General features: G+C 41.4%; 1 protein-coding gene across 4 annotated transcripts in view; it reads right to left on the bottom strand.

The window, feature by feature from the left end:
* Positions 1-3436: 3436 nt before the first annotated feature.
* The window catches only part of grik4 (glutamate receptor, ionotropic, kainate 4), a 315022-nt gene continuing 306249 nt past the window's right edge, over positions 3437-12209 (bottom strand). For 3 of the 4 annotated variants that reach the window (XM_031297041.2, XM_036001715.1, XM_031297043.2), the window contains 7 exons: positions 10061-10170; positions 9015-9188; positions 8418-8583; positions 7432-7657; positions 6072-6200; positions 5800-5918; positions 3437-4269 (listed from right to left, as the gene is read on the bottom strand). In XM_031297041.2, coding sequence (XP_031152901.1) covers positions 3880-4269; positions 5800-5918; positions 6072-6200; positions 7432-7657; positions 8418-8583; positions 9015-9188; positions 10061-10170 — 1314 coding nt within the window. In that variant the 3' untranslated portion in view covers positions 3437-3879. The remainder of the gene's footprint in view (positions 4270-5799; positions 5919-6071; positions 6201-7431; positions 7658-8417; positions 8584-9014; positions 9189-10060; positions 10171-12209) is intronic. The other variant, XM_031297042.2, reaches the window with a different exon arrangement.

Below are 12209 nucleotides of genomic sequence, written 5' to 3'. Positions count from 1 at the left end.
CAGATGCAGGTTGTGTGCGTTCAGTCACTATCCTGAGGGGAGAGATATATCCACTGAAATCACAGTGATAGATGGACTATAGGTGAGCAGATGCTTATATAGCACGAGTGATTTGTTAAACTCATTAGCCTCCGTTAGACTTTCCACCCATACTCATTCAAAGCTGTTCACAAATTCACAAGTGTGCGGACATTAATTCAGTTATGGGAGATAAACGACTGGTTCACTCAACAATCTTCATGTTTACTCAGCTAGAAACCCAGAAATCCTCATACTGATTCCCTGCATGTGTATGATGTCACAACAAACCAAGTGTACTGTCTGAATATTTCTCCCGGTTAAATAATATAACTAGAAAAACAAAGTGCACTCAGACGCTATTTAGCATGACAGATCTAAACAGCTCAGAAGGTCAAATACATTAGAGTAAAGAAGAGACAAAACCAGAACCCCACAGGACGGAGGTTGTTTTAAGAAATATTTATAATGAAATAAAAATGTCAACATGAGAAAATAAAGCATATAAAATATAGCAGCCAACCCCTGCCGTCACTCTCAGTGGTCTCCCAGCGAAGGTTGCCCAGTGTTTCAGTGGGATTTGTTTTAATTCTTACTCTACTGCTCTCCATGCCTTCAAGGTAATTGGCAATCTCATTCCAACTACGCTTGATTTAACACCCCTGTAAATGTTTTTATTGTTTAAGAAGTTAGCATCGGGTGCAGCGAGAGCCTTCTTACTTTCTCATGAGTTTCTTAGTGACATTCAGCAAATGGATAGAAACTTCTTTTTTATAAAACTGGTAATGAAATGTAGGTCTTTTTTTTTGTGTGACAATTGGATTTTAACAAGTTATTTTAGAAAGAAATATAGAAAGTTAACACTGACTGTATGTGAAGTATGTGATTTTTTGTTGCTCACAATCTGTGCCCATTATGTCTACTTTTATATATATATATATATATATATATATATATATATATATATATATATATATATATATATATATATAATAATAATAATAATAATAGTTCATTACTTGATTACTTGGATTTGGTGCATTGGCACCCATGTGACTCCCATTGATCTCTATTCGGTGCCAAATCAAGCAGATTCAATGCTGTTTCAAACCCCAATGTGTTATTGTGGGAGTTCAGACACACTGCAGACCTCAATCCAAAAGCCATCTAAAGTCCGCAAACACTTTTTAGCAACTGATTGAACTGATATTGAAAATGTGGGAGGAAAAACCCTCAAATAGAAACTCCACTCATTTGTGATTCCAGTCACCCAATTGTTCAGAATCGAACAGAATTAATTCACTGAAGACTCTGTATTAGAACAATTGTGCTGCAGTTCCCTCCAGGTCTGTCAGCGGTTGATCCACCACAGTTTCACGTTTACCAGCTTCTGAAACAGCATAACAATCACGGCCATTAATGCAATGTGCATATGAAATGGTGAAACAGAAGAGAAAGAATGATTCAACAACAAGGTGACAGTGTAACAACTCACTTGTGAGTCCAAACTACATGTTCTTATTATGATTCTACATGAACACATTTTACAAATGCAGGATACTAATTATAATTCATTACTTTGCAAATAAATGTATTTTGTTTTCTTGGAACGAAAATGCTCCCCCTATATTTAAATTATTTCTCCATGAATTATCACAGTTACTACTATTAGAGAGTAAAGGTTACTCAAGAAGGCTTTGAAGGCTTTTAGGTCCCGACATGGAGATTTATCCAAATGACGGGAATGCTGAACTGTCAGGCAGATTTTGTTCCAGGGTTAACTCATTTATTTTTCCCCCTTAAAGGGGTTGTACTCCTAATGTGACAATCTACTATCTCAGTTCTATGGACGCGTTTTCCTCCGTTTTTTGGATTGTTATTATTACTAGTTTCTTCTTTCTTGCGTTTCGTTGAACCTTTGTAAGGGAGGATTCTAAGTGTTGCTGGACCATTCAGGAACTTGGCAATAAGTGTGCTGGCTTCTTAATGTGTCACAGAGAGATTTGAATGGAGGTTTTGATTTGTGTGTAGGTAATGTGATCTATTTTGATTTTGTGACGTGTCACAACAATGCGGTTGTTACCTTATGACAATAAGAAGAAAAAAAGCATGGTGAATGATCAATGGGTCGGACTCCTCAAATTTAACATTCACTCCTCTTTCCAGGTACAGAGCATATGTAGAGAATATCTAACCATGACAACCTGCCTGCAGGTGAAAAATGACGAAGATAGAAAGTGAACGTGGCTAATAAAAGTACAAGAGAGCTACTGCAGCTGTACCTTAAAGCTGTGTTGAGTTGGTGGCCTAGTTCTGAGGCATGGTGACTGACAGAGCCTGATGGGCAGATTTAAAATGATGGACACATCAGACATAAACAAGAAGCAGTGAAGACAGGTGGATGACCGTTGATTCCCACTGTGCAACAGTCAGGCTATCATATACAGTAATACTGTCAAACCAGTCGGTTCAGTTAGAAAATACTAAGGCGTGTCACAGTCTATGCAGGAAGTAACTTACAAATCCTGTTGCCTATTCTTTCCATAAATACAACCAACTAGTTTAGTTTGATTCTTTATCAGTTTGCATTAAAAATCTCTCTTTTAAAGACCCGGTTCATATATTCTAAGCTTGGTTTGGGTTTTTGCAAAAAAACAAAAGTATGAAAATGTCAGAGAGCATCTTGGCTGATCTGAATTGAAATACTCCTCAAAGCAGTGTGTAAAACATCACATTCAGTAAAGGTTTAAATGCTTGACATTTTAAAAGAATCAAATCAACTGCAGAAAAAACACTTTTGCTTCACCAGGGACTTCATGTTTTCGGTTGGTTCTGATATAAGCTGGGTTTCATTCACACATACAGTACATATACTGTGCAGGAGACTGTGTGTTTATTTTTAAGTGAGAGATCATAAAAAGGACAAGTGCTGAGACAATATATTTTCCATGGTGTCAAAGATGTAGGACAGACGGAGGAGAAAGAAATGTCAAGAAACAGAGGAAGAAGGAAATGAACGGATGTCATTGTGTGTGTAGCCATCATGTATTTAAGCAGGTATTCAAAACAGGACATCATTCTTTCAGCTACTCAGCCAACACAGCAATAATCATTCAATGAGCACCTGCCCACACCTCTGGCCATGCATCGCTGTCTTTCAGAGATACCAACAGTTAAAACATGTTTTAATAGAATATCACTACTATAAAAGAAGTCTGTGTCTGTATGTCTCTCTTTGTTTTCTAGGTTCATTTGAGTTTGTTGTCTTCTCAAGGCTGTGGTGCTTTTTTTAGCCACAAGATAATACTTCTGGTTTTTTGGCACTTTCAAAATAAAAGGATTTGAAGGATGACCTTGCATTAGTCTGTTCATCTTTGCAGCTCTTCAGAGGCAATACATGTTCATACAGTAAATTGTCAGATAAAAAAGGAACTTCTTTAAAGTTTTTTTTTTTAAGAACAATAGAATAACAATATTCAGTACTGATAATCCAACAGAGGACAGAAATAATTTAAAAAGGGAAAAAAAAGAAACAGCACAATGATAAATGACTGAAAATACTGCATAGTACAAATGTCCTGTAGCTGTTTTTGTCCGTCCTGTTTGACACAGTACTAAGGGAACAACAGGAGCAGACCATAATGAGACAGACTCATCCGTTTCTCCTACGACCAAGGAAAAAAATCACCCAAGGAGACTCCAAAACTGACTACTGGCTGTTGCCTCTAGGGCAAAACAAAGCACTGTCCTGCCCTTTAAGATCAAGCCCCGACTGGCTGAATAAAAATATGATGTGATCATTGATCCCTGGAAAGTAGAGAGGTGAGGTGGGAAAGTCAGTCCAGTTGGAATCGCTGGCCGTTATTCAGGTTCACTGCTATTTGTGGTCTTGTCCCACTCTATGCTCTCCTCACTGTGCGTGGGAGAAGGGAGGGCCCCAGAGGCCCCTGCAGGACGCATCCTCAGTCCCTGGAAGCGCCGGCACTCGGGGCAAATGCGGATGTGGCTGCACCCCCTCGCAACCAGGGCAGCCTCCTGTGCCAGTCTGTGAGAGAGGGGTTCAGGCAGTCCGGTGCCCCCGCACAGCTTTCCGTTGCTGAGGCTGACGGCGGCAGCTCGTGCCCGACGCTCCTCCAGGGGTAAGGGCCGCGGCCGCAGCATCGAAGCCGTCCGCCGGCGCCTCACCTGCAGGCTGTCGCGACACAGGACGATCCCATGGAGCTCCCGTAGCATCTCCTCACACACTGACTGCTGCAAGCACACACACAGGGAGAAAAAAAATAGGGGAGAGGGGGATAAGAGGGGGAGAGAAAGGGAGAGAGGCCAGACAACTCACTGACTGACTGACTTGATCAGGACAAACTGATAAACATCACAGACATATAACACATACATTTAATCATTAGAATCAGTGTACAGTGGAAAAAAACAGGGAGATGGCTGGTGTAGCTTTAACAACTATCAGTAAAAATCAGAACAGATCCATATATACATATGGAATTTTAAACTAAAATTTTAGACACGTAAGACATGTAACACAGGAATTATCCATTACAATGACAGACATGACACTGAAACTCAGGTGAAAGGCTAATTATCTCACGCACGCACGCACGCACGCACGCACGCGCGCACACACACACACACACACACACACACACACACACAGAGTGAAACATCAATCTATGCTGCTCAAAAAGAAGAAATCACATGAGGTTTTGACTTTCACATTCTGAATGTTTATTGAATTAAAATCACAGTGTGGAGTCCATTTGAAAAGACAATTATTAAGTATCTTTTAAAGGAAACACATCAGAAATAATTATTAACACTGCATGCACATCTTTCTCTACTTGACCATTTCTAGTTAATGCCGTCACCGCCGTAAGAACAGCCCAGTCGAGCTACTTCGGTTACAGAACTGATGATTTTCTGGAAATTTTCAATTGGCCTTTTATTGGTCCTGAAGAAAATACCTCTCCAAATAGCAGGAGTTCTGTGACAAGACTGGACACACTCCTCATATTGCTTTCTAGTCCCCACTCCAGAATAAGCTACATTGAAATGTATATGATTTTATACTGTACATATATAGTTTTGATTTATCATTTATACCGTTTTTAGGATTATAATAACAACACACTATCTGCGTGACTTTTCACTTTTTTTTTTTAACTCTACCGTATGTTAAGTAGAAATCTTCTTCTTCCCAAATCTGGTTGACGTCCACAACTAATCCATTACTGTCTTTATTCATCTCTAAAGCAATGAATGACTTCTGGTCTCTGACAACTGAGCGAAGATGTGCACACAATGCCAAGCATCTTTTAAGTAAAATGATGATTGGATTAAGGCTAAGAGAAAACTACAACCACAATTTATGGCAGCACCCTGTGAGCATGTATTCAACACCAATCAGATCGAACTACATTCAATATTCTATATTGTGTACGATATTTTATGAAATATATATATATATATATATATATATATATATATATATTTATGAGTCTTTACTGCTATAAATAGAAAATAATCCATATATGCATGTACTCTGAGTGAGGTATAAGTGAGGTATATCTTTGGATTTGTGCTGATTATGTCACATAAGCTGGACGGAGGAAGGCTGGGTGTCCAGTGGAACCCAGAGGAAGACACCTGCTACACTTCCTGTCATAGCTGTGCTCTGTGGGAAAGCCTAGCAGCTCCGCGAGGGGGAGGGTGCCAGCAGGGAGGGGAGAGGGAGACAAAGCAGATGCAGGTTAGATAGCCCTCTCTCACCTCATTTCCTGGGGCCTGTCTTAACATCCAGACAAACTCCAGCACTGCCATGAAGATAGCCACCAGCAGGCCACACACCAGCACCACGAAGATGCCGCCGATGTTCTCCATGCCCAGACCTGGAGACAACAGGATATGGTAGGGGAAGTGAGAGATGACGGAAAGAGGGATGTGAAAGAGGTAACTAAACTGAAATGTTGTTCCAAACACACAGTCTTGCAAGCTGAAGTGGAGCTGAAGAACAAGCAGATGGGGATTAACCGGAGACAAACCTTTGGCACGGTGGTCCTCCTCCTTTGGACACTTGCCACCATCCCACCACTTCCTCTTGAGGATCTCCAAACGATTGTCCTCCTGCATTTTGAGGATGGCCAGGTCAAACTCATCTCGGTACACTGACCCTGCAGGGAAGAGAGGGGCAAAGCTCAAACCTGCACAATGCGAAAAATCTCTTAATGAGGTATTCCAACTTAAAACTGAACTGTTAGACAAAAATATCTACTTGTTTATAGTTCAAACACACTCACTTTGTCAAATCGAATGACATTTTCATGACTTTTGCTTCTGATGTACCGTGGTGAATGTAAAATGATGTCACTCCATTAGACAACTTTGTTTCAACTAAAATGAAGATGTTAAATTTAAGATTAAATGGCTTACAAGGATTTCACAGTGTTCTACAGGTTACATCACAGTATGCGGTATGGGACATTAGCTACTAAAGAGTGGGTATATTTATCTTCTAAAGATCAAAGGAAATGAAATTAATCTTGTTTACTTCAAGGTGTGTTTTTTCCTTGTCTAGAGATTGACTCTAGCTGAGATCAAAGTGTGAGTAAACCCTGTTTTTATACTCTCAGAACAGCAAGCCAGTCGTTCAGCAAGAGTTCCACATTCAACAGGAACAATATTTGAAATTCTTTTTTTTTTTTCTCTCGTCCTCCCTTCTCCCATCACAGCATGGAAATAGCCGCTCTATTAAAGTCTAGCTGTATGTCTCTTTTAGTTTCTCACTTTTTGCATAATTTTTCCCCCCATGATAGCAGTTAATGGCTTTGCTGACGCTTTACTTTTCAATTTATCTCTCCAATGTGATGTTTATGGTGTATCCTCCACCAATGCCCCTGCTCTTTATTCCCCCTTCTTAGCTTCAAAATTAATTATACAGTGTATCTAAGCAAAACCATCAGTTTTGTCCTCTGCTGCATTTATTTTACACTGAACTCCCCTTCCCCTCTACTTCTCCAATAACGCCGAAAACACTCCAAGCAGCGATGAAATGCGGCCCGCCGCAATAAGCGGGTAACTGGTTGGCTGCGGTATTGTCTGGCCTGGTCTATTCCCATCTTTTAGTTTGGCCACACTTCTCTACCGGCTATGGCTCGCTGAGCTTGAAGTGGCTGCCGTAGCTTTTCCTAGATATTTTAATATTGCATAGCAGTTTACCGCCGGCCGCACTTCGCTACTGCTTGATGTGTTTTCGACGTAAGTCTTTAGTTAAGTAAGTTATCCAGTGACATCCATCAGGTCTCCTACCTATGTGAGTTAATTGTTAGGTTCTCCTTTTCTCTTCCCTTATTTTTATTTCTTCTTTCCCCCATCTAATTCTCCAGTCCAACATTCTCCACTCACCCACGGGCATGCCAATGCCGTAGCCCTTGGTGTCCAGCAGTCCTCCAATCTGAGTCAGGTTGCAGTTCCTCTGGCGGTAGTACTCGTTCATGGTGCTCTCAAGCAAGTAGGCATAGTTGGAGTTGAGGACACGGGCGATGCCTTCCTCTGTGCTCTTCACAAACACACTGGGCTGTTTTGAGTGCATGAAGTTCCACATACGCTGGTATGTCTGGTAGCGAGAGTTCTGCAGAGTGGCGAGACACAGTCAGGAGCCACAGACACATTCAGATGTGAGAGAGACAGTAAACAAAAGTCTAGCAGTAGCAGATACATAATTTCTCAGTTTTGCAGAGGAGGAGATTGGTTTTCATTTATTATTCTATTTCATCTTTTTGACTGATGGATTTATTTAAATTCTCCAAAAGGTTTGCTGCAGTAAAATGTGAATGTTTTTCTTTTCTTTAGCCGATCCACTTTTTCCACTTGTGCAGTTTAGAACAGAATCTTCACTTAACATCTCCACCTGTCCTCTACTTTCTCTTGGCCTGTCTTCCTTGAGTTATTCAAGGTCCATTGGACATGAAAGCACAAAGAAAGACAAGGCTAATGTATCTCTTTCCTTCCCTCCACATCATCCTTCACTGTCTTTCTCCCTGTAACATACTCTTTCTCTGTTTCTCACACTCTCTCACTTTAATTCTCTCTCCGAGGTCAAATCTTTAGAAGATGAAAGAGGATAGGGTGTGCCTCTCTTAGGGACCTGTACAGTGCATCGTCTCCCTGAGAATACGGATACTAAATGGTTGTGGCAAGGAACAGACAGGAAACAGATACAACCTTTGGTTGGAGGAGGAAGGAAACAAAGGACAGGAAGGTGATGAGGAGGATAACATAACTTCACTGATGGCCCACTGATCACTGCAGGCTCTTGGGTGAGTCTGTGTGTATGTGTGTGGCTGTGAAACAATGATCTATCATATGTAATGAAGTGTGTAACCTCTGACCTGGAAGAAAGTCATTGTGGATCCTCCGTGCATGGTGCCATACTCTATCGCCGTCTGATCTGCCAGATCGTCGACTGACTCTATCGGTACCTCCATCCTCTGGACTGTTAGGAAGGCAGCCAGGTTGGCGGTGTAGGATGAGATGATGATTAATGTGAAGGCCCACCTGTAGAGGAAAGACAGGGGACAAGAACATATGTATTCACCTACAAAAATGTAAATGGGCAGGCTGGTGTATGAAGACAGATTGCCATACAAAATGAGAGGAGAAGACACTGCAGGATTACCAGTGGATGGCGGGGTGGATGCATGAATGGGTGGGTGGGTGTGTATGGATAAAGGTGACAATGCTTGGTTTGGATGAAAGGAAGTGAAGTTTTAGCTGCAAAGGCAGACATACACAGACAATGTCTCACGTATGCACATGCACAGATGGCATCACGATCTCATTTTAAACCCTGATGTCCTAGAAATCTGGAATGGAGCTTGATCACAGAACATAATTGAATATATCTGTTGAATGTGTATGCCTGAGTGGTTTTGAAAGCTGAAAACATGCAAGTGCACTCTTTGTGTGCCTCTGTTGCCAATACTAACCACACTCCGCTGACACAACGTGTGGACAGAGCTCTGGGAGCAATGGTGGATCCTTGCTGCATGAAGCCTCCAACAGGGAACCAGAAACTGTTGCCAAGTGAGTACTGGTTGATTAGCAGATTACAGCGACCCTTTAGACACGGGTGGGGATTGTACCACTCATAAGGTGTCAATCTGGGGAGAACGAGACAATGAGGTCAGACAACAGAGAGAGAGAGAGAGGGAGAGAGAGAGAGAGAGAGAGAGAGAGAGAGAGAGAGAGAGAGAGAGAGAGAGAGAGAGAGAGAGAGTTAGAGGAGGAATACAGCCAACAAGACTGGAAATGAAAGTGGGATTAAGTATTCTGAAGAGAGTGAAACTCAAGAGTTAGGAGCGAGCAAAATGGAGAAAGAAAAGGAGAGACAGACACAGAAGAAAACAACAGTCAACTGAGCGCAAAGTCACCTTGGTTCTCTAGAGAGAACCAACCTGTTTTTCATTCCCCATGTGCAGCCTACTTAAACAGTGTGAGTGAAGGCAATGTAATTGGTATGTTCATCCATACTGTCATGACAAATCACACTACTCAATTAAATTACGGTACAAGACCCACAGAACTCTCTTCACATATGTAATACATCTACCTGTCCGGCGAGTGATAATTTGATTCCAGAAGGTGTTACATAAGACATAAATTAGCATTTTTGATAAAGCTTCTTCATAACATGCGGTGAAATTTAAAAACATTTCAATTGTATAAGTAATAATGATTTGCAGCAGCTGCCGTGCCAGTTCCCTCCCTGACCAGCAGGTGCCAGTATGACACTGGAGACCCACCACAGGGAGGAGAACATCTCTTTCGCCGGGATGTGGGAAGATAGACTTGATAGAGAGTGGAGAAAGGCAAGAGAACAGACACCTATTTCCTCCGCTGTATAACCCCCAAACAAACCTTTTTACGGTTTTAGTTGTTTGTATTCTACCCTATTTATTTTCTCTCTCTCTCTCTCTCTCTCTCTCTCTCTCTCTCACATCTGTAAAATGTCTTTTAGTGGTGAGCTCTTTACCTGGCCACCAGAAAGAGGACGCAGCTGACAGCCAAGTAGGCCAGAAGCATGAAGAGCCAGACACCAGGGGAGAAGGGATCCAGGAAGGAGAAGTAGCCTGGCCTACGTCCCTGAAACACACACACACACACACACACACACACACACACACACACACAGTATATAGGCTTTAAATCATTAAAGCCTGCAACAAAGACCGTGACCACCTTGATCCCATGTTCAATACACACAAGCCAACCCAACATGGGCTTTTGATGAACAAGGTGGCGAGAGGTTAAACACTTACACTTAGTTGTAGAGGTGAAGATTAACTAATTAGTATGTGAAAAAACACACACAAAGTCTCGAACATCGCCCCCACAAAGTGAGTGCCAAGATTAATTATAAATGAATGTTGCTGAATTTCAGTGTTGATAGCTTTGCCCCAGGCCCAATTTGTTCTGTTTTAAACAACATTTACTGCCGCCTGTGCAATTTGGAAAAGATGAAAAAGGTGACTGGGACAGTAAATAAAGGGATTTTGATGCGATAAGCCTAGGTTTTTTCTGCCCTAAACTGATAACAATATAATTATACGAATCTCATTTGCATGTAAACATTCAGATCAACATTGTATGAAAGCACAAACTCAGACACCCATGAATTGTCAACAGAGTGGCACAGGGCTGTATATTGATACAACATCACAGATAAGAGGTTTTATTGACTTGTTTCTGTCACTGAAAAAAGAAAATTGACTGTTTCCTGTTAATTTGTATATAGTAAGCTTTTACATGAAATCACATTAGATGCAGAATTAGGTCCAATCATAAAGAACAATGGAAGTCACAATAATGAACAAGGACAACAGTCACCATTCACGCTCTCCACGAGGCCGCATGCAGTTGAAGCAGAAAGGTCAAGTAATCAAGTAAACCATTACAGCTACATTAAACTAAAATTAATTTCTGTGACCTATAGTTGACTTCCTGTATGACTGGGAGCGCACAGTGTCCCAGCTTCGAGGGGAAAAAAGGGAAAGAGATTAATAGTTTTGGCTTGGACAAAAAGGCTAGCTGTGCCTAAGCAGCTATGGACTGTAATGTATCGGTTTGGACTAGTAACTAGTGGTAGAGGAAGTGGCTAAAGTAGGGCTGGCAGCTAGCAGACCAATGAGAATATAGGGGTTCATTTCTAATATTTCATTTCCAGCACCAACAGCTATTGTCCTCTAAATGAAACCAATTGCTGGTGATTGGGTGTGCTTATTATTTGCTATGTGCATCCTCATATTTCCTATGTGCATGTTTAGCATATAGCCTGGCTGACCGAACATCTGCAAGAGAGTATTTGCCATTTACACACAGATGCACATCCACCATCTGTTAATGACTATGAAATGGAGATGGTATCGGGGCAGGCAACACAGGTATATAGTGGAGGAGATCAAACAACCAACTGTCCAAGTGTTGTTATGAGAGTAGAAGCTCTTTGTCTGATTTTGTCTGTCTCATTTTTGTCTACAGGCAGCACTGTGGAGCCCACCTAAGTAAGCGCAAATTGCTTCTATGCAAAAATACTCAATTAGGTACTCCTAGGGGACATCACACATGCCAAAACACTGCAGTAAAACATTTCTGAGGCTCTCCAAATTTAATTTGCAGCAAGAGGGTGAAATTATTTTGGTGGGCATTTGTTATGATAAACGAACCCCCATTTAGACTTGTGCAGAGTTGAAAATTCATTAATGCGTTCGTAATCACTTGCATATTAGCCTGACTGCGTAAAATAGGAGAGGTGCTGAAAGCAGGAAAGGATTCAGTATCATTTTTTGCATGATTCAAATCAGCCTGCCAGTCTTAATGTCGGTCTGTCTAGCTATAGAGTGTGATGTGCATGATGATGATGATGATGATGATGATGATGGCTGTCTCAAAATAGAACAGTGTAGTGGTGAAACACACAATGGTCATCTCAGAGGTAGAGTAATGTTGTAAAATCAGTATCACTGCCAAGCTGCCTCTTGCTGGCACTGGCATTATGTGGGTAAGAGCAGTATGTGCTGACATGAGTCCTCCTGTTTATTGGTCCAGTTTGGTGCATGCTGAACCAGCGTTTCTTTTAAATGCTTGCCCCGCGTATCCACATCTTAAGCTCCCACCAAGGTGCT

The sequence above is a fragment of the Sander lucioperca genome, chromosome 5 (assembly GCF_008315115.2).
Source record: "Sander lucioperca isolate FBNREF2018 chromosome 5, SLUC_FBN_1.2, whole genome shotgun sequence".
Lineage (NCBI taxonomy): Eukaryota > Metazoa > Chordata > Actinopteri > Perciformes > Percidae > Sander > Sander lucioperca.
This window is presented reverse-complemented; position numbering and strand designations above follow the sequence as displayed.